The 18,088-nt window shown below is 56.5% G+C and overlaps 1 protein-coding gene across 1 annotated transcript in view; it reads left to right on the top strand.

Moving 5' to 3' along the window:
* RABEP1 (rabaptin, RAB GTPase binding effector protein 1) overlaps window positions 1-17,037 on the top strand; it is a 121,816-nt gene extending 104,779 nt beyond the window's left edge. The window contains exons 11-20 of the mRNA XM_029928778.1: window positions 768-1,235; window positions 2,117-2,221; window positions 3,459-3,575; window positions 8,831-8,929; window positions 11,075-11,215; window positions 13,833-14,022; window positions 14,484-14,539; window positions 14,721-14,819; window positions 15,387-15,503; window positions 16,184-17,037. Of these exons, the coding sequence (XP_029784638.1) occupies window positions 768-1,235; window positions 2,117-2,221; window positions 3,459-3,575; window positions 8,831-8,929; window positions 11,075-11,215; window positions 13,833-14,022; window positions 14,484-14,539; window positions 14,721-14,819; window positions 15,387-15,503; window positions 16,184-16,285 (1,494 nt within the window). The 3' untranslated portion in view covers window positions 16,286-17,037. The remainder of the gene's footprint in view (window positions 1-767; window positions 1,236-2,116; window positions 2,222-3,458; window positions 3,576-8,830; window positions 8,930-11,074; window positions 11,216-13,832; window positions 14,023-14,483; window positions 14,540-14,720; window positions 14,820-15,386; window positions 15,504-16,183) is intronic.
* Window positions 17,038-18,088: the final 1,051 nt, after the last annotated feature.

Here is an 18,088-nt window from a genome sequence, read left to right as displayed (position 1 = left end):
CCAGTTCATAAAAGAAAGGGCCCTTGGGGCGCCTGGGCGGCTCGGTTGGTTGAGCGTCCAGTTTGGGCTCAGGTCATGATCTCAGAGTTCATGGGTTCGAGCCCCGTGTTGGCTCTGTGCTGGCAGCTGCGAGCTCGTTTCAGACCCTCTGTTGGCCCCCCCACCCCACCGCCTTCCCCCATCTCTCATTCTCTCTCAAAATAAGTAAATAAACTTAGCAAAGGCATTAACAACAAAAAGACAGGATGTTATGTTAAAATAAAGTCAAGTCCTTTAAATTTAATACATTGAACATCAAAAAAAGACTTGCTGCTGACACTTTATCATCATATGGTGGGCACTGCTGGGCCTCTGTCTAGACTTCTGTCCATCCGTCGGGGGGGCATCTCTGTGTGGATGTGCAGCAAGCACCTCCTGCTCAGTTCACCTGATGCTGAACTTCAAGGAGCCCTCCCTGACCCCTTACCTCTGGGCTGAAGCGCCTCCTTGAGCCCCCAGCACATTCAGTGCAGATTTGTAGCCTGTTAGTTTACTACACAGGGCATTCTGATAGCCTGCTTGCTTGCTCTTTTCCTTCATGACTGTCAGCACCTTGAGGGGCAGGTTGCTGTGTGCCCTGGGCGCCCGGCGAATAGCGGACACTCGGCACGCTCAGTGAGGGAGGAGTGTGCTAGCGCCCGCCCTCCGGAACGTGCGGCTGCGCGGAGGCGCGGTGGCATCCGGGACTGGGGGCCGTCTAACCTGGCGCCGTGCGTCCTCCGTTGCAGGGCCAGCGGGACAGCGCCCACGGCTCCGTGCACTCCCTGGACGCGGACCTGCTGCTGCCGTCCGGGGACCCGTTCGCCAAGTCGGACAGCGACCTGTTCAAAGACGGACTCAGGAGAGCACAGTCCACGGACAGCCTGGGGCCCTCGGGCTCCCTGCAGTCCAAAGCTTTGGGCTACAACTGCAAGGCCAAGTCTGCTGGAAACCTGGACGAGTCGGATTTTGGGCCGTTGGTGGGAGCGGATTCGGTGTCTGAGAACTTTGACACGGCTTCCCTTGGGTCGCTGCAGATGCCCAGTGGGTTTATGTTAACCAAAGACCAGGAAAGAGCGATCAAGGCGATGACGCCAGAGCAAGAGGAGACGGCGTCTCTCCTCTCCAGCGTCACCCAGGGCGCGGAGAGTGCGTACGTGTCCCCCAGCGGCTACCGCCTAGTCAGCGAGACGGAGTGGGACCTCCTGCAGAAGGAGGTGAGCGCTCTCGGACTCCTGCCCTCTTGCCCGCCGGGGGGGCTTCCGGGGGCTCCGAAGTGAGTGCTCACTCGAGGACACCTGGGGACCATGCATGCACACGTCCACGGGCTGCTGTGCTGTGCTCCTGCTGCCCCCGAAGACGGGGCGTCCCCCCCACCCCCGAAGCTGGGGCTCCTGCTCTCCCTTCACATGCTGTCAGCAGTGGATGCTGCCAGTGACCTTGAGGGGGTGGAAGATGCGGGCGGGGTTAACTTTCCTCCTGAGAGGGTTCGCGACCTTACAGCTACGACCGGAAGATGGAGCTGTCCTCGCGGCCTTGCGGGTGTCCTGTCCCACGAGGTCTGCTGTCTGCTCGGGCTTTGGGTGGGGATGGCCCTGCCCCCATCTGTGGGCGGGAGTGGGTCTCAGGCACCAGAGTTGCTTGGGCTTCTCCTCCAAGTAGGGAGACGTGGTCAGCGACCAGGTGTTCTGACTTCTAGCGTTTTCCTTCCCCGGGCCATGGCTCGTTAAGCAGCTGCTGACCCGTGAGTTGACCGCTGATTAAGCCTGACGGAAAGCGTTCCCCGCGGTCTCGTGCCGAACACGCGTGGGAGAGGGCGTGCCGGTCCCTCCCGGCCCCGGTCCCCGTTTAGAATGGGAGCCGCCCGGCCTGTCACCTCTTGCCTTGCATTCCCTTGGCACGGCGTTTGTGGCCGTCGGCCGCCTGGTTGTGAGGCGGGCCCCTGTCCGATCGTTCCCGTAGTGGGAGTCCGGCTCTGTTTTGCCACCTTGGCCGTAAGTCCCCGTGAAAGCTCTCTCCCCCGTGCTGGACACAGGTCAGGCTATGCGTGCAGAAGCACCTCGTTCTGCCTAGTGAGACGTCATTCTGGTGCCTCCAGGTACATAACGCTGGAAACAAACTCGGCAGACGCTGTGACATGTGTTCCAACTACGAGAAACAGCTACAAGGGCTGCAGACTCAGGAGGCGGAGACACGAGACCAGGTGAGTGCCCGGCCGGGCCTGCGGGCTGTTTTCGCTGGAGGCGCAGAGGGGAGCGCCTCTTCCCTTCCACCTGCTCTCTGAAGCGCATCCACGTCAGCCGTGCAGTGACCAGTGCCTGCAGCGTCCCTTAGTTTCCGGTGGGAGCACACAGGGGCTGGGCCCGTAGCAGCCAGAGTGTGTGGCACACGCGCCCTGACGTGGCCGCTGTCAGGGGTTTGCACACGAGTGTGTTTCTCGATGTGGCAGGAGGGGGAGGGGGGGCTTAGCTGCTGCTTTTCTTTTTAATTTTTTTTAATGTTTATTTTTTGAGACAGAGACGGATCATGAGCAGGGGAGGGGCAGAGAGAGAGGGAGACACAGAATCCGAAGCAGCTCCAGGCTCTGAGCTGTCAGCACAGAGCCCAACGTGGGGCTCGAACCCACGAAGTGTGAGATCATGACCTGAGCCAAAGCCGGACGCTCAACCGACTGAGCCCCCCCCCAGGCGACCCCAGGCTTAGCGGCTTCTAATGGAGCATTCTCTCCGCCGTCACGGGGGATGTTTGTTCATTGCTTACGGCCAGCTCCTTGTCAGACATGTGAATCGGTTTAGTGTTGGGGTCACAGTGAGATTTGGTGCATCTGGTATGCGGAGCCTGATGAGTGCCCGTGGGGGTAGAGTGTCTCCTCGTGAGGCGTCAGCAGCCTTCAGGACAGCAGCTTGTCAGAGTCCACGGGAGGGGAGGAGGGTCCTTCCGGTCCCCTCAGGCAGTGTGCCGACGCCTCTTGCAGGTGCCTTGCGGGTCTTGGGAACTCGGGTCCCAGCGGGCGCAGCACAGTGAGGCGGGGGTGGGGAGAGGACGCCGTAAAAGGCAGGCCAGGGTGAGGCCCTGGAGCGCTGCGGCGGCAGTGGAAGGGGTCTGAATGTACTCTGAAGACTTTGGGCCAAGTCTCGAAATTCTAAGGAGGGAAGTGAAGTGTCTTGACTTTCACTTGAGACGAATTCATAGTGTTGGTGCAGGTTGCAGGGGGAAGGCAGGGAGAGGCCAGGATGAGGGACCCAGGACGAGACCACGTATGTGCAAAGTGGCTCGTGTCCTGTGCCGTCCTCGCATGAGGTCATCCATTCTGGATTGACAAATCTGTGCTGTTTCCCAGGGGGAAAAAAGATTTAAAATTTTTTCTGGAGTTAGGACTTTTTTTTCACTTTGATGGAAGAATTTTGGTAGTTCTCTAATTGGCGTTTAAAACGGCGCAGGTGAAGAAGCTGCAGGTGATGCTGAGGCAAGCCAACGACCAGCTGGAGAGGACGATGCGGGAGCGCCAGGAGCTGGAGGCGGCGCTGAGGCGGAGCGCCGAGGACGCTGGCCAGCAGGTGCGCGCTCGCCCGCTCTGGGACCCGGCCCCGCCCGCGGAGAGTGAGGGTCCTGCTGCCGGTCCGCGGGTTCTTACAGCCCGGTGTCTGTGCAGTTCCCGTGGCAGCAGCCGGGTGACACGCATCGTCAGGCTCGGGTTCTCCTTCCCCTTTGATTTTCATGGTTTTTTTTCCTGCTGCACAAAACATTTTCCTGACGGGAATCATCTGAATTACACTGTGACCCCTGAAGTGTATTCAGTAGAAAACACTCGGGGGACGCAGATCTGGCAAACACAGCAGAACTAGCTGTGTGTGAGCCCTGCCCGGAGGGGGCCCCCCCCCCCCCCCGCCCCGAGGTAGCCGCCCCTGGCCGAACTTCGGACGCCGTCAGACCGGTGGTGTGTGTTCCTGTCCCTGCCCTTCCCCGCGTGTCCGAGAGTCTGGTCCCGGCGCCCGTGCTCTCCCTGTGCCCCCGTGCGGTGCGTCCCTCAGTCTGTCCTGATGAGCCCCGGGGCAGATTCCGGCTCTGGGCAGTTTGGAGTAATTGTTTTATGAAATGTCCGCACAGGGCCTGTGCCCTGGGGCGTGGACACCAGGAGCGGGTGGCCCGGGCGTGTTCAGAGCAGGTTCCTAGCAGGTTCCACTCCAGCCTCCCAGCTGGCAACGCACGCGGTGGACTCCGGGCCCAGACTTCGTTCCGCTGCTGTGATGGTGGCCGGGCGGGGGGCTGGGGGGCGCACTGGGCTTAGTTTGTGTTTCTCTGAAGAGCGAAGAGGTGATTTAGGGTTTCTCGTGCTTAGTGGGCCCCAGGGCGTCTGTGTGTGTGTGTCCTTCTCAAGACATGCTGATTTTTCTGTTGGATCGTCTAGTTTTTAATTTATTTTTGGTTATTTTTCTGTTTTGTTAGACGTTCTTTATATAATCTTCCCAGAGCCTTTTGGGGATATGTCGGACAATGTCTTCTCATCAGTACTTTGTGTTTTCAGTATTTTAGTGGTGTCTTTTTGAACAGAAGTTCTTAACATTCATGTAGTCAAATTTATTGATTTTTTAAAAAATTTATTTTGAGAGAGACAGAGCACGAATAGGGGAGGGGCAGAGAGAGGGACAGAGAATCTCAACTGGGCTCTGCACTGTCAGCACAGAGCCCTACACGGGGCTTAAGCCCACGAACCATGAGATCATGATCTGAGCCGAAGCTGGAAGCCGGACGCTTAACCGACTGAGCCACTGGGTGCCCCTGTTGATCTTTTCTTTGTGATTAGTGATGTTGGGGGTGTGTGTGTGGGTGTGTGGGTGTGTGTGGGTGTGTGGGTGTGAACGATGTTTCCTTGCGCTGGGATTGGAAAGACACTTCCATGCACACCCAGTGTGCGGTCACATATCCAGAACTCCCTTGCATGTATATACAAGAGAAGGTAAAGCTTTAATTTTTTCACACGGATAGCCAGTTCCTGTGCATTTAGGGAGAAGATGACCTTTTTCCTGCTGCTCTGCAAGTCACTTTTGTCATTCATCAAGTGACTACGTGTAGGGGGACAGGGTCCAGACTCTGTTCTCTTCTGTTGGTGCCAAATTCTATGCTGGAATTTATAGTAAATTTTTCATGTGCTGCTTTTTAAATCGTTTTAATTTTCCTGCTGAGAACTATGTTTTCATTCATTCCGAAGCATTTCCTTTTTCCTCGAGAGGCAGACCTAATACCCGCGTCACAGGCTTTGATGCCCCCCCTGCGCCGTCCCGCGGTTGGCGGGTATGTGGCTCCTTCTCCCTGGAGAATGGGTCACGTCTTCCCGATTCTTGGTCAGGTGCGTTTAGACTGTGTCCCGGAAGCCGTGGAAAGGGTGTCATCCTGCTCCTCTGGTCAGGTTCAGGCAGCAGGCTGTGGCTTCCTGCGAATGCCGCTTATGTACCAGTTCCGTTTTTAAAGTCTCTGCAAAGCTTTGGGATGTATTCATTTGTGTAGTGCAGGGGTGGGTGTGGGGCCTGTGCCAGACGCTTTCTCATGCCCTGCTCCCTGAGAACACACCCCTGCTCTTGGGCTTGCAGGGGGGGACCCTGCCCTGTTGCTGTGCGTGGATGGAGCCTCATCCCCTGAGCCGCTCTGCTGCTGAGAAGTAGCAAAACCCCGGTGGGCACTGACCTCTCCCCGCGGCACCGAGTCCCCCCCGTGTGGGCACTGACCTCTCCCCGCGGGCACCGAGTCCCCCCTGTGAGCAGTGAACTCCCTTCTGAGTCCCTCTGTCCCGTTTTGACTTGCTTTTCTAAACCGTCTGCTCAGATTTCAGAGCCCTGGGGCAGCTGCCTTCCGTATTTGTCCAGAGTTGTGAGTCGTCATCAGGGTGGAGAAGGGGCACGAGGGGTTTAGTCCATCTCGGAAGTCTCCAGTCTCCTGTTTGTTGATTACACGGCTGTCTACGTTTTCACCTTCATCCAAGAAGGGCACTTGGCTGCAGCGAGTTCTGGTCCCTGCTCGCTGCTTCTGGGTCCGCGTTTCTGCCGAGAAGTCAGTGGTCAGTGTTAACGATGGCTTTTGTGAAGATACGATGTTGTTTTTCCCCTGGTTATTTTAAGGGTGTTCTTTTGGGCTTCTGTCTTAGCAGTTTCACTGTGCCGCACCGATGTGCACTTTTTTTTGTATTTCTCCTGCTTGGGGTTCACAGGGTTTCTTGGACTCCTGAGGTGATGTCTTACGTCACAATTGGAATATTCTAAGCCATAATGCATCTTTTAAAAACTTGCTTTTATTGAGCTCGACATACAGTAAAGTATAGAAGTCTCAAGTCTAAAATTTGATGAATTTTAACGTGTGAAAAAATGTAACCGGGTGACCATCACCTGGATCAAGATGCAGAACTTTCTGGCACATTCCACACTTTCTACTGCATGAGCACGTGGCCTGCACAGAGGCGGGCGCAGTTCTGGCTTCTGACCCTGATTAGTGGTGCCTGCTCTTGAACCTCCCATAAATGGAATCCTGTTGTGCGGAACGTTGCGCACCTGGCCTTGGAGGGTTCTGTCTGGGAGACTCGTGTGTTGTGTGTGAGCAGTTGGACATCGCGCCGACGCGGCCTGTCAACGTAGCTGCGCCTCACGGTCCCTTCTGCGCTCGAGGGCATCCTGGCTGGGGTTTGTGTGGCCGCTTGTGTACAAATCCGCTTCCTCATGCTCTCGGACGAGGCTTGTGTGGCTGTGTAGCCTCGTTTCTCGGGAGCGAGTCTGGGAGTGAAGTCACAGGGAGATCAGTTTTTGCTCTCCTAGCCGTTTTTCCGTCGGCCAGATTTCTTTAAAGTTTTATGTATGTGAGACCTTCATGTTTTATCTGTGTTGCTTTTTAAGCATCTTCTGTATTTCCCATCTTTTTTGTCTTTATTTTCCTCAGATCTGTCTTAACAGTTCACTGATTTTCTTTTCTGATGGATCTAATCTGTTAAATTCATCCATTGAATTTTTAATTTAGGTAATTGATCTTTTTCCCATTTATCATTGCCATTTGGTAATTTTCCATTGTTTCCAGTTCTCCGGCAATTCTAAATTCTGTCTTTTAAATCTCTAAACATGTCAAATACAGTTATTTTAAAATCTGTCTCCAATACACACATCTGGATTAATTTCTTTTAATTTTTTTTTTTTTTGAGAGACAGAGGGAGACAGAATGAGCAGGGGAGGGTCGGATCCGAGAGGGAGACACAGGATCCAAAGCAGACTCCAGGCTCTGAGCTAGCTGTCAGCATAGTGCCCGATGTGGGGCTTGAACCCACGAACTGTGAGATCATGACCTGAGCCGGAGCCGGAAGCAAGACGCTTAACTGAGCCACCCAGGCACCCATCATTTTAGAGGTTTCTATTACCTGTTTTGTTTTTTTGTTCTTATCCTGCCCTTTCTTTGCACATTTTTATTTGGGTGCTGCACACTATGTGTGAAAGTGTTAGAATAATATAAAGCTATTTCTGATGAGAGGCAAGGCGACTAACAGTCCTGGGCCACCGAACCCAGTCCTGGAAATGGAGATTTTACGAACCTGTGAAGGTTGGCTTATTTTAAATTCTTACCTTACCCTAGGATGCAGCCTTTTGGGGACCAAATCCAAAGTGTTCACCAGGGTCCCTTTGCATCATGGGTTCTGGATTCTTCTCTCTTATCACTTTATCATGGGGACTCACTTCTCAGCTCCCCTGTTTTCTTGGGACTGGCATGTTCTTCTAGAGACGACTGTTCCAGATGTTGCCCCCCCCACCCCATTCCCGGTGTCCTGATTCTCATCCGTGCCCCGTGACTCCTTTCTGCCGTGCTCTCTGGTGCTTTCAGGAGATACCTTCCATGTTTTTGTCTGGTTGGCTTCATTCTCAATAGGAGGTTTGGTTTGCATGACCCAATCTGCCACTACTGACAGCAGAATTCTGGCCATAAAATTTGTTAAATGTCTAATCAGGTGCCCGGGGGCTTGGGTGGTTACGCATCTGACTCTTGATTTCAGTTCAAGTCATGATCTCCCGGTTGGTGGGATCCAGCCCCACATCGGGCTCTGAACGGACAGCGTGGAGCCTGTTTGGGGTCCTCTGTCTCCCAGTCTCTGCCCCTCCCCTGCTGTCTCAAAAATAAGTCGATAAATTACACCACAAATGTCTAAATGTTTGATTTATCGTTGTTATGTATGAGTCACCAAGTTTTGCCTGAACCTTCTCGGGGGTTAGGGAGCCTTGGCGCCTCGCAAGCAGTTAAGCATCTGACCTCAGCTCAGGTCATGATCTTGCAGTTCCTGAGTTCGAGCCCCACATCAGGCTTGGAGCCTGGCGCCTGCTTTGGAGTCTGTGTCTCCCTCTCTGTCTGCCCCTCCCCTGCTCACACTGTCTCTCAGAAATAAAATAAATCCTTAAAAAAATTGTTTTTAATGAACCTCAGAGTTTAGAGTTGGGTGATGTTAATCACGTGTTCCTCGCTTTGACGTAAGCCATCCTGCAAGATTGAAGCCGGTTCAGAGAAGGTGTGTTTGTGCTTTCTGTGTGTGGTCACAGCCTCAAAATGTTCAGGGACCTTAAGCTCCTTTAAGGGCACTCTGAGTAGGCGGCCAGTGTTAACATCCGCGTCGCGCTGTCTGTCCGTGTGTGGCAGGTGCGGCCTCGGGGCCACGGCGGCCTGTGTGACGGGAAGGTCTGGGCCCCAGCGCACGTCCTAGCCCTAGTGAATGAGTGACGAGTGGGTTGGGACGGTCAGATTCAGAATAACCAGCTTCTAACTATTTTCCGTGTGTGCGTTTGTTTTTTTCTTTAAGATCTCTGCGCTTGTCCACAGAGCCCAAGCGTCTGAACTCCTACTTGAAAACTTACAGCAGGAATTTTCCCAGGCAAAAAGGGATGTTCAGGAACAGATGGTAAGTTAGTATTTCAATAAATATTAACCATGTGAAATACACTCCTTTTGGTTCTGTCTTGAAATCCTCTTTGCTACAACTTTATCTTCTTGGCCAAGTGGTCACGCCGCTCCGCCCTCGGGGCCGGAGAGACCAGCAGCCCGTTTTGCAGGCCTGCCTTCATGACCGCAGCCGTCCTCCCCTATACCTTGCTTCACCCTTGGGCTTTGGGAGCCTCCACAGAATGAACTTGGAACGAGCGCTTAACCGTGGGTCCCACACACAAGCTGGACACTGAAACCTCCTGAGGCCCTAGCACGTGGAGCTTTTGAACGTCCTGTACTTTCTTCAGCAGCTCACTTATTTAAAGCAGTTGGATTCATTTCACAGGCATCCTGACGGCACATGCATTGTAACTGCTGTGCTGTGGGGAAGCTTCCAGAAGGCCGTCTGTCCTGAGGGGGTGGGGGCAGAGAGGCTCTGGTGTCCTGCTCTGACTTGTTGCTGGAGGAACCCGGCCGGGTGTCTTGCCGCTTCCTCTCCTTCCCCCCAGCCGTCACCCCTCGTGGCCGCTGGCCTTCGGCTTTGATGGTTCTTAACGCTTTTGCAGGGTCAGACCGGCTGCCGGGAGAACCGTGCGTCTGTTTCCGTGTGCCTGGGGTCAGGGCAGGTCCCGGCGGGAGTTCAGGGCTGCGAGGCGCGTGTTCTGACAGGTGTCCCGTTACTGGTGACGTGAAGGTGACAACTTGGTCAGGGTGGGGACAGAATCGTTTCAGAAGGACCATTAACACGGCCACCTAGAGCCAAACTGTGAAGTGGAATCGGTGTTTCTCTGTGGGGTCTTCCGCCCGAGGACCGTCTCCCGGCTCCGCGTCCCAGGCCGCTCGCTGCGGGGCAGCTCCCTCCCGCGCTCTGCGGCCTGAGGCGAGTGTCCCTCCGCCGCTTTCTGTTCGCGGTACGTTCCTTGATTCACGTTTCCCTGAGCACCCTGAACGTCACCAGGCAGAAACGAGTGTGTAAACACTCAGATCTTCGTTCCCTGATCTTTCACCCCATTCCTACCCCCTCTCGGTGTGGCCATTTTTACTTACTTTTGGCTTATCCTTCTGTTTTTCTCTTTACAAAAGTAAGCAGGTCTATGCATTTGATTCTTCCCCTTCTTTCAAATTCCAGTGACAGTGGGACGCTGGTATTTTGTTATAAATGGGCGGAAAGTGAGCCTGGAGCACAGCCAAGTCTGGTCTGAAGTCAGAGCCAGTAAACCCCGCCGGACCTTGCCTGCCCGCCAGCCGCCAGTTTGTCCTTTGGAGGCAGTGACCACCCTCTTCTGGGCCGTGGTCTTGTGCACCCCTTGGCCCCTCCCCGCGCATCCTTGCTGCTTATCTCCCCCCCCCACCATCCTCACATCCTTGCTGCTCCCTGTCCCCCCCTTCTCACATCCCTGCTGCTCCGTCCCTCCCTCATCGTTGCGTCCCTGCTGCTCCCCGTCTCTGTGGCGGCACCTGCAGCTGCGCCGGGTCAAGGTCGGTTCACGGAGCTCTCCCTCCGCTGCACTGGGAGCTTCTCCCGGGCACAGTCTCTGGCTGGTGTCTGTGTCTCCGTGCGCAGCCAATACCTAGACGGGGGGCAGCCGCTAGTAAATGTCGGAGGAGTGAGTGCTCCCAGTTCTACATCCACTGAAGTGTCTTTGAGTTAAAAATGAGCAGAAGCCAAGTACTTTTAAAGGATTTTATCATAGAGTCACATGCTTACATTGAGACAAGTCCTCATGAAGTACCTAAGCCCCCACTGCAGGCAGCCCCAGGGCAGGGACGCCTCCAGGGCCGGGGCTCCGCGCTGGGGAGGTGGGGAGGAGGAAGGGGGAGCTCGGTCCCAGGCTCGTGGGAATACGCGCCGGGCTGGGGTCTGCTCCGCAGGCTGGAGGGCCCGGCCCTCCTCCGGGCCCGGATGTGGGCAAGAGGTCCCCACCTAAAGCCACTGCGGGAGACCGAGGAGGCCGGGCCCAGAGGCTCCCTTTGCCGCCTGTGTCGAGGGATCTGTGTGAGGACCGCTGGCAACACCCCGGGCGCTTCTCGTGGGCCTCCAGAGCCTGACCCTGCCCCCTCACCCCACCCCCGCCTGTGCTCCTGTCACCCGCCCGGGCTCACCAGATCTGCTTCCGTGCAGGCCGTGCTGATGCGGTCCCGGGAGCAGGTTTCCGAGGAGCTGCTGAGGCTGCAGAAGGACAACGACAGTCTGCAGGGGAAGCACAGCCTGCATGCGTCGCTGCAGCAGGCCGAGGCCTTCATCCTGCCGGACACCGTGGAGGTGCGCCGCCCCCTGCCCGGGCTGCTTCTACCGAAGATTTTTCTGTTGAGCCCTGTCTACAGCCCACATGAGGCTCGAACCCACAACCCGCTGAGACGGCGGGGGCCCCCTACCAATTCGCTTTAAAATCGCTTTCTGAGGCTCCTGGGGGGCTCAGTCAGTAAGCACCTGACTTCAGCTCCGGTCACGATCTCGTGCTTTCTGAGTTCAAGCCCCGCGTCCGGCTCTGTGCTGACAGTTCTGAGTCTAGAGCTGCTTCCGATTCTGTGTCTCCCTCTCTCTCTGCCCCTCCCCAACTTGCGCTCACTCACTCTGTCTCTCAATAATAAACATTAAAAAATTTTTAAGTACGGAAGGCTTTACCCAGATAGGATGCACATACAAGTACACCGCCTGACTGAAGTGCACAGCTCAGTGGTTTGTAGGGGATTCTCAGCTGTGACCATTTCAGAGCATTTTTACCACCTACCCGTCATTCTCCCCGGCCCTCCTCCTGGCCTTGGGCAACCGCTGATCTGTTTTCTTCCTGTGACTGGAATCCTGTCTGCTGGTTTGCGTCTGGCCTCCGCACCGGCACCGTTGCGGGGGCCACAGTGCCGTTCCTCTGGGTCCCCGTCTGCGTTGGGCAGGCACGGCGTTCCTACACACGGACGCACGTGCCCATCTCCGCTGGGGCCCTGGGAGCCCGTGGTGGCGTGTGGGGTGGAGCCGTCGGTCTTACTCCGGCTGCGCTGCGGGCCCCTGGGACTCCTGATACCGAGCAGCTCTCCATGTTTCTTGCCCGCTTGGGTCTCTTCCTTGGAGAAGGGTCCGTTCAGATCTTGTGCTCATTTTATGATTTTTTTTTCTTAAGTAGGCTCCACGCTGGTGGAGCCCGCCGTCGGGCTTGAACTCACCACCCTGGTACCAAGGCCTGAACCAAGATGGAGAGTCAGAGGCTTGCATGAGCCACCCAGGCGCCTCCCTCTTCTGCTCGCTTTGACTTTGGGTGGACGCTGTTTGTGGCCGAGGCAGGTGCCTCCCTGGGCAGATACCGTCTCCTGCCCTGGGGGCGGTCTTTTCCGTGTCCTTGATGCTGCAACCTGAAGCACAAGAGCTCTGCCTGCGCTTTGGGAAGTGCAGCTTCTTTTCCTGTGTCCCAAGAATCCTTAGGTGAATCGGTCCAGAAGTTCTTTTTGCAGGACCAAATATTTTATTTTTATTTTTTGTAGAGAGAGTGCGCGTGTGCTTGAGTGGGGGAGGGGCAGAGAATCCCACACAGGCTCGGCTGTCAGCGTGAGCCCCACGCGGAGCTGGATCTCAGGTGCGCTGAGATCATGACCGGAGCCCAAGCCAGAGTGAGGCGCCCAGGCATCCCTTGTTTTAGTTCAAGAAAGAAATTATAAGTATTTAAAACTCAACATTATAGAATATTCATAGTTTTGTAACAGAACAGTTTTCCCTAATCCTGCCCTGCAGATCCAACTTCTACAGTTTGGACCTCATTCTCTTTTCCTTTAGATCTTTAAAAAAATTTTTTTTTAAGGTTTTATTTATTTTTGAGAGAGAGGCAGCGTGAGCAGGGGAGGGTCAGAGAGAGAGGGAGACACAGGCTCCAGGCTCTGAGCTGTCAGCACGGAGCCCGACGCAGGGCTTGAACCCACAGACTGTGAGATCATGACCTGAAGTGAAGTTGGACGCTCAACCAACTGAGCCACTCAGGCGCCCCTTTTCTTGTAGATCTTAAGATTACTGCTGGGTTTTGCTTTTGTTTAGTCACTAGGCGCCTTGCTGCCAGCGCCCTGCCCTGTCCCCTGCCCTCCCGACCTGGGACCTCCTGGCGGTGCTCGCTCTCCTTTCTGCACGGGTGGCCGATCGGGCAGAGAAATCTGGGGACCTGTCTGCTTGTGCCCACAGCCGCTTTTCCCTCTGCACCCCCTTTTCCGTGCTCTCCTGACTTTGAATGCCTAGATTTAGAACAGCTCCCAGGAATGTTCCTCAGACGTCACCAGTGTAGCCTGTAAGCCATGATTCTTAGAGCTGCTCCAGGAATAAATCTTAGGACGTTTTTCTTATCCTGGTCTTTTCCTTTCATTTTACTGCTGTTAGTAATTTATGTACTTCTGGTAGGTACCTTAAGAATCGAGTGTTTACGTTAGAGTTAGGAAGCACTTGGACATTTTAAAGAAGGAAACTAAATTTAGGGAAACAATAAAATAAGATTTAAACCTGACTTATTCTGGAAAAGCAGCTGGATCACCTTAGAAAGCCGCTCTTCGCCATCCATGCCCCTGGCCTCGCACAGCGCTCCCGTGAGCAGCGGAGCGAGTTAACACCCTCCGGCTGCTCCGAGTCCGCCGAGCCTGCCCGGTCCCCGCCCCCGGCCCCCCCCACCCCCCAGCCCGACCCGTAGAAGCCCCGGCCCTTCGGAGTGAGCCCCACACCGTAAGTCAGGAACAGTTTTACTTTTCCGTGTAGGAGACCGTTCGGAGGGCGAGCTGTGGCCCACGGGGCACATTTTCGGCCGGAAGGGTCCCATTTTGACACTGTGCTGAATGGGAGCACGTGGGGGGCTGTGCGAAACACCCCAGCTTCCGGCCGCGGCCCCCTAACGCGGTGGCGCGTGTCCCCGGTGCAGGCGCTGCGGGAGCTGGCCCTCGGCTACCGCGAGAACATCGTGCACGTGCGCACGGCGGCGGAGCACATGGAGGAGAAGCTGAAGGCCGAGATCCTCTTCCTGAAGGAGCAGATCCAGGCGGAGCAGTGTCTGAAGGAGAACCTGGAGGAGACTCTGCAGCTGGAGATCGAAAACTGCAAGGAGGAGCTGGGTGCGGGCGGCCGCGGCGCGGGGACACGGCTCGTGGGGTCGTGGGGCAGGGCGGCCCCCAGAATGTGGGCGACGGGAAAGGCAGCCGGAGGGTGTAGGGAAGGGTTCTCACTTGTTCTGACTCATGCGAAGCACGCACAGACGGAACTGGGCCTTATCTGTGCACCTGATTTGGGGCGCAGGCGCCCCGCGCTCGCAGAGCTCTGGGTCCGGAGAGCCAGGCCTGTTCCTCCCGAGTCAGACGCCCACACACTCTGCACATGCGGTGTCTGCGTGGGCACTGCCTTCACTTGAGCTTGAGGCCATTGCCGAGGGCGGGGGTCCTGAAGGGGCACCGGTGTCCCCGCCATCAGTGTCTGCTCCTTTTGTGGCTTGACATGCAGCTCATGGAGGAAGGGGTGTATATGAAAAAAATCTGAACACAAAATACTCCTAAGTGCTAACGCTTCTCTTCCCTTCTAGCTTCAATTTCCAGCCTAAAAGCCGAACTAGAAAGAATAAAAGTAGAAAAGGGGCAGGTGAGTTTCACGAACTTCAAATCCATCCCATGGGCAGCCAGCGGGTGGTGGCGGATCCTGCCCTCCCGCCGTGCTGGGCGCTGAGCGGGGCTGGAGTCCGACAGTCGGGAGACCCTTGAGCGAGGGCCTTGCTGGCCCCAGGCAGCCCCTCAGCCCGCGGATGTCCGTCTTTCTGCCCCAGGTGGAGTCGTCGCTGAGAGAGAAGGCTCAGCAGCTGGAGAGCGTCCAGGACACGAAGGGCGCGCTGGAGGAGCAGTTGAGGAGGGAGACGGCTGCCAAGGTGACCTGCCCTTGATGGTTGAGGGATGGGCGTGTTAAGAACGGGCGTCACATCTGCCTGCGTGGGAACACCGCAGTTCAGGGCAGGGCTCCCCACTCGTGGAAGGCAGACGAGATGACCTTGCTAGAGTGGGTCACAGCTGTACCCCGGGCCCTGCCCGCAGCCAGAGGCCGTGCTGTCACAGCGCCCTGTCGTGTGCCTGGTCTGCCCGAGTATCGTCCGCCCACGCGGCAGAGCTCCAAGGACGGTCCCCTGGAGCCGCGCGGTCACCTCTCTAAGTGCACGGACTCCGCTCCTGGGCGGCCCTGCGAGGCGCTGGGCTGTCGTGGTTCATCTCGAAGTTTCCGTGTTCCTGGGAAAGGTCCAGATCTGAGCAACTGCTTTTCACTGATTAATCGGAGTCCCCAGGCTGCGAGGGGTGAGGGGGAGCAGGGGGCCGTCCTGGGACGACTGACAGCAAGCGCATAGGCAGCCAGCAGAGCGGCCGCTCGGGCTGTGGTGGGTCCCGGGAGCCTCGAACCTGGGGCTCCTTGGCAGGAATCGTCATTCCAAACTCGTATTTTGTAGGTTACTGTCGAGCAGCTCCTATTTGAAGAGAAGAACAAAGCTCAGAGGCTGCAGACGGAACTGGACGTCAGTGAGCAGGTGCAGAGGGACTTTGTGAAGCTGTCTCAGACCCTGCAGGTGAGGCGCTGGGCAGCCCGAGCCGCCGGCGGTAGCTAGAGGAGAGGTGTGAGTGCACACGGAACTCCGCCTGCCTGCGTGGGCAGCCGCCTCGGTGGCCCGTGTCCCCGTGGAGCGTCGGATCCTAAGCATCCTGCTGTGACCCTCCCACCAGGCCCGGCCCTACATTTGGTTTCTCTCCGAGAGCTTCTCACAGGCTGTGCTGACGCCCCTGAACTCCTGTGGCTGCTCGCCCTCGGCACCAGGTGTCCCGGTGCGCCCTGTGTCCCCTGCCCGAGGGTCCCCGACGCACACCTATAGTGATGGCACTTTGTCCTGGACTCAGAGCTGGGCTTCTGTGTCTCCTGCACAGTAGCTCGGCTGTGCAGGGCTGGAGCTCCGGGGCCCAGCCGCCCCCGCCCTGTGGTCCCAGCACCGCACAGGGCCTGGTGCTTTGGGGTTTTTGTTTTGAGAGCGAGCAGGGTAGAACCTCAAGATGGCTCCATGCTGTCAGCACAGATCGAGTCGGACGCTTAACCTACTACGTGTCCGGCACCCCAGATGGGTCGTCCTTTGCATGTACTTGTCCTGCTGCGCCCTCTCCTGGGGGTGCCGGGGGAGGGGGGGAGGCGCCCCGTGAGCTAACAGCACAGGCCCAGCCAGCAGGAGGCACACGCCCTTGACTCACTGTCGCCCCCCAGGTGCAGCTGGAGCGGATCCGGCAAGCCGGCTCCCTGGAGAGGATCCGGGCGATTCTCAACGACACCAAGCTGACGGACATCAACCAGCTCCCGGAGACATGACACCCGCCGCAGGACGTGGCCCGCACCCTGGGTTTTTAACTCTTTAGAGCAACATTAATTATTCTTTAACTCTTAACTGAAGAAGTGACAGAACAGGAGGCCGGGCACGAGGCTCCCCCGTGGCAGGAGAAGACTGTGGTGCGGGAGCCGTGAGCAGACTTCCAGATGGGGACTCCAGGGGTGACGGAGGAAGTGCTGCTGTGGCCCACGTGTCCCTGCCTTTAAAACAACATCCCAGTCGCGTTTGGCATTTGGAATGAGCTTTGCTGGTCGCAGATTCTGGGAGAGAGCGTTCCCTTTTCCTGCCGTCCAGACTCCTCAGCAGCCGCCCGCCTAGCACGCAGGCGTGGCATTTGCTGTATGAATATTTTATATTAAAATATGAAGGCTGAGAGCAGGCCGTTGGCTAGTGACAGAATCTCCGGGCTCCGTGCGTTTTTCCTGTCGTCTTCTCTCACATCGGAGGCCCGCAAACGCACTGAGGCCCGCCGAGTACGGCGACGACGGCAGGCGAATCAATTGTGAGAACTCGAACACGAGGCCGGGCGCTCTCTGTTTTGGAAGCTGAAGTTCAAGGAAAAGCAAGCACAAGAGACTGGATGCACTTTCCCTGCCCCCGGATGCGTCTCGTGGGCCCGCAGGTACAGGGTTCAGCTGCACTGGCGTGTCTGCTCTGGAAAACTGTTAGTTTAGTTGTTGGATCAGTGGAAAAATAATATGAATAAAACAAGCTGTCTGACATCTAGTATAAACTGACAAATCGGCTTATTTTCAGCTCCCGTCACTGGGCCCGAGTAGTTTCCGAAGCGTCTGTGCCAACACGGGGACGGCCGGGGTGGACAGACACCTAGTTTCTGTTTCCCCATCTTGGCGTGGATGGTGTGCGCCCCGGGGGGACCCGTCAGTGAGGCCGCGTCGCCTGTGTCAGGTGATTCCTTTCCTTAGTGGGGAAGGCGTCCGCAAGTTGGCAGTCCACACCGCCTGCAGACCGTGGTGTAGCCAGCAGACGGGGTGCTGTGGAGTCTGCCTAGATGGCTCTGGGTTGATTCAGGACGTCCTTTATGCACCAGCCCTAAGCACCGGGACGTCTGCCTCCCGTGGACATGAGGAGGACCACGCGCCTGTGCCCCGGGGTCACTGCGGTGCTTCTCGTGGTTACACCTTTAAATACTAATTATGGAAACCGTGCTATCAGCTTGCCACGTGTGAAACATTAATTGGTTTAATCCCTTTGAGGCTTGGTTTACTTGGTTTAAAGAAAACCTACATCCTCCTTGAATTACAGGAAATTTAATTCCAAAACGTAATCACTTTAAGGTCTATGTCAAGTGTTGAGACCAGCCCCCAGCTAATTTCAAAGTATTAAAATTGGCACCATCGACAAGGTACGTAATTTGTCATCCAGGGAGATGCTCTGCCCGGACGGGCGCCCTGCAGCCCTCCTGCTCCAGCAGGGGTGCCCGCCCGGGGACTCCCAACCACGGGCTGGCCGCGGGGTCCACTGGAACTCACTGGAGAAAAACCTCCTACAAAACCCAAACCGAGACTCCAGGTTCATCGGACAGTCTTTCCGGGATGAACCTGTGACGCTGTCCCGGCAGGAAACCCCTTTGGCAAACACTGGGTTTCGTGTCTGCTGGGACCCGCCCTGTGGACGGGGGAGGCGGCCGGGCGGCGCGGTGCCCGCGCGTTCACGCTCGTCTCGCGAGGCCTACCTCCTGTGACCCGCCCCACGTCTCGGAGCTCCAGGCGCCTGGCGGAGGGCAGGCCACGGTGAACACGCTGGGACTGGCGCAGACGGGA

The sequence above is a fragment of the Suricata suricatta genome, chromosome 17 (assembly GCF_006229205.1).
Source record: "Suricata suricatta isolate VVHF042 chromosome 17, meerkat_22Aug2017_6uvM2_HiC, whole genome shotgun sequence".
Lineage (NCBI taxonomy): Eukaryota > Metazoa > Chordata > Mammalia > Carnivora > Herpestidae > Suricata > Suricata suricatta.
This window is presented reverse-complemented; position numbering and strand designations above follow the sequence as displayed.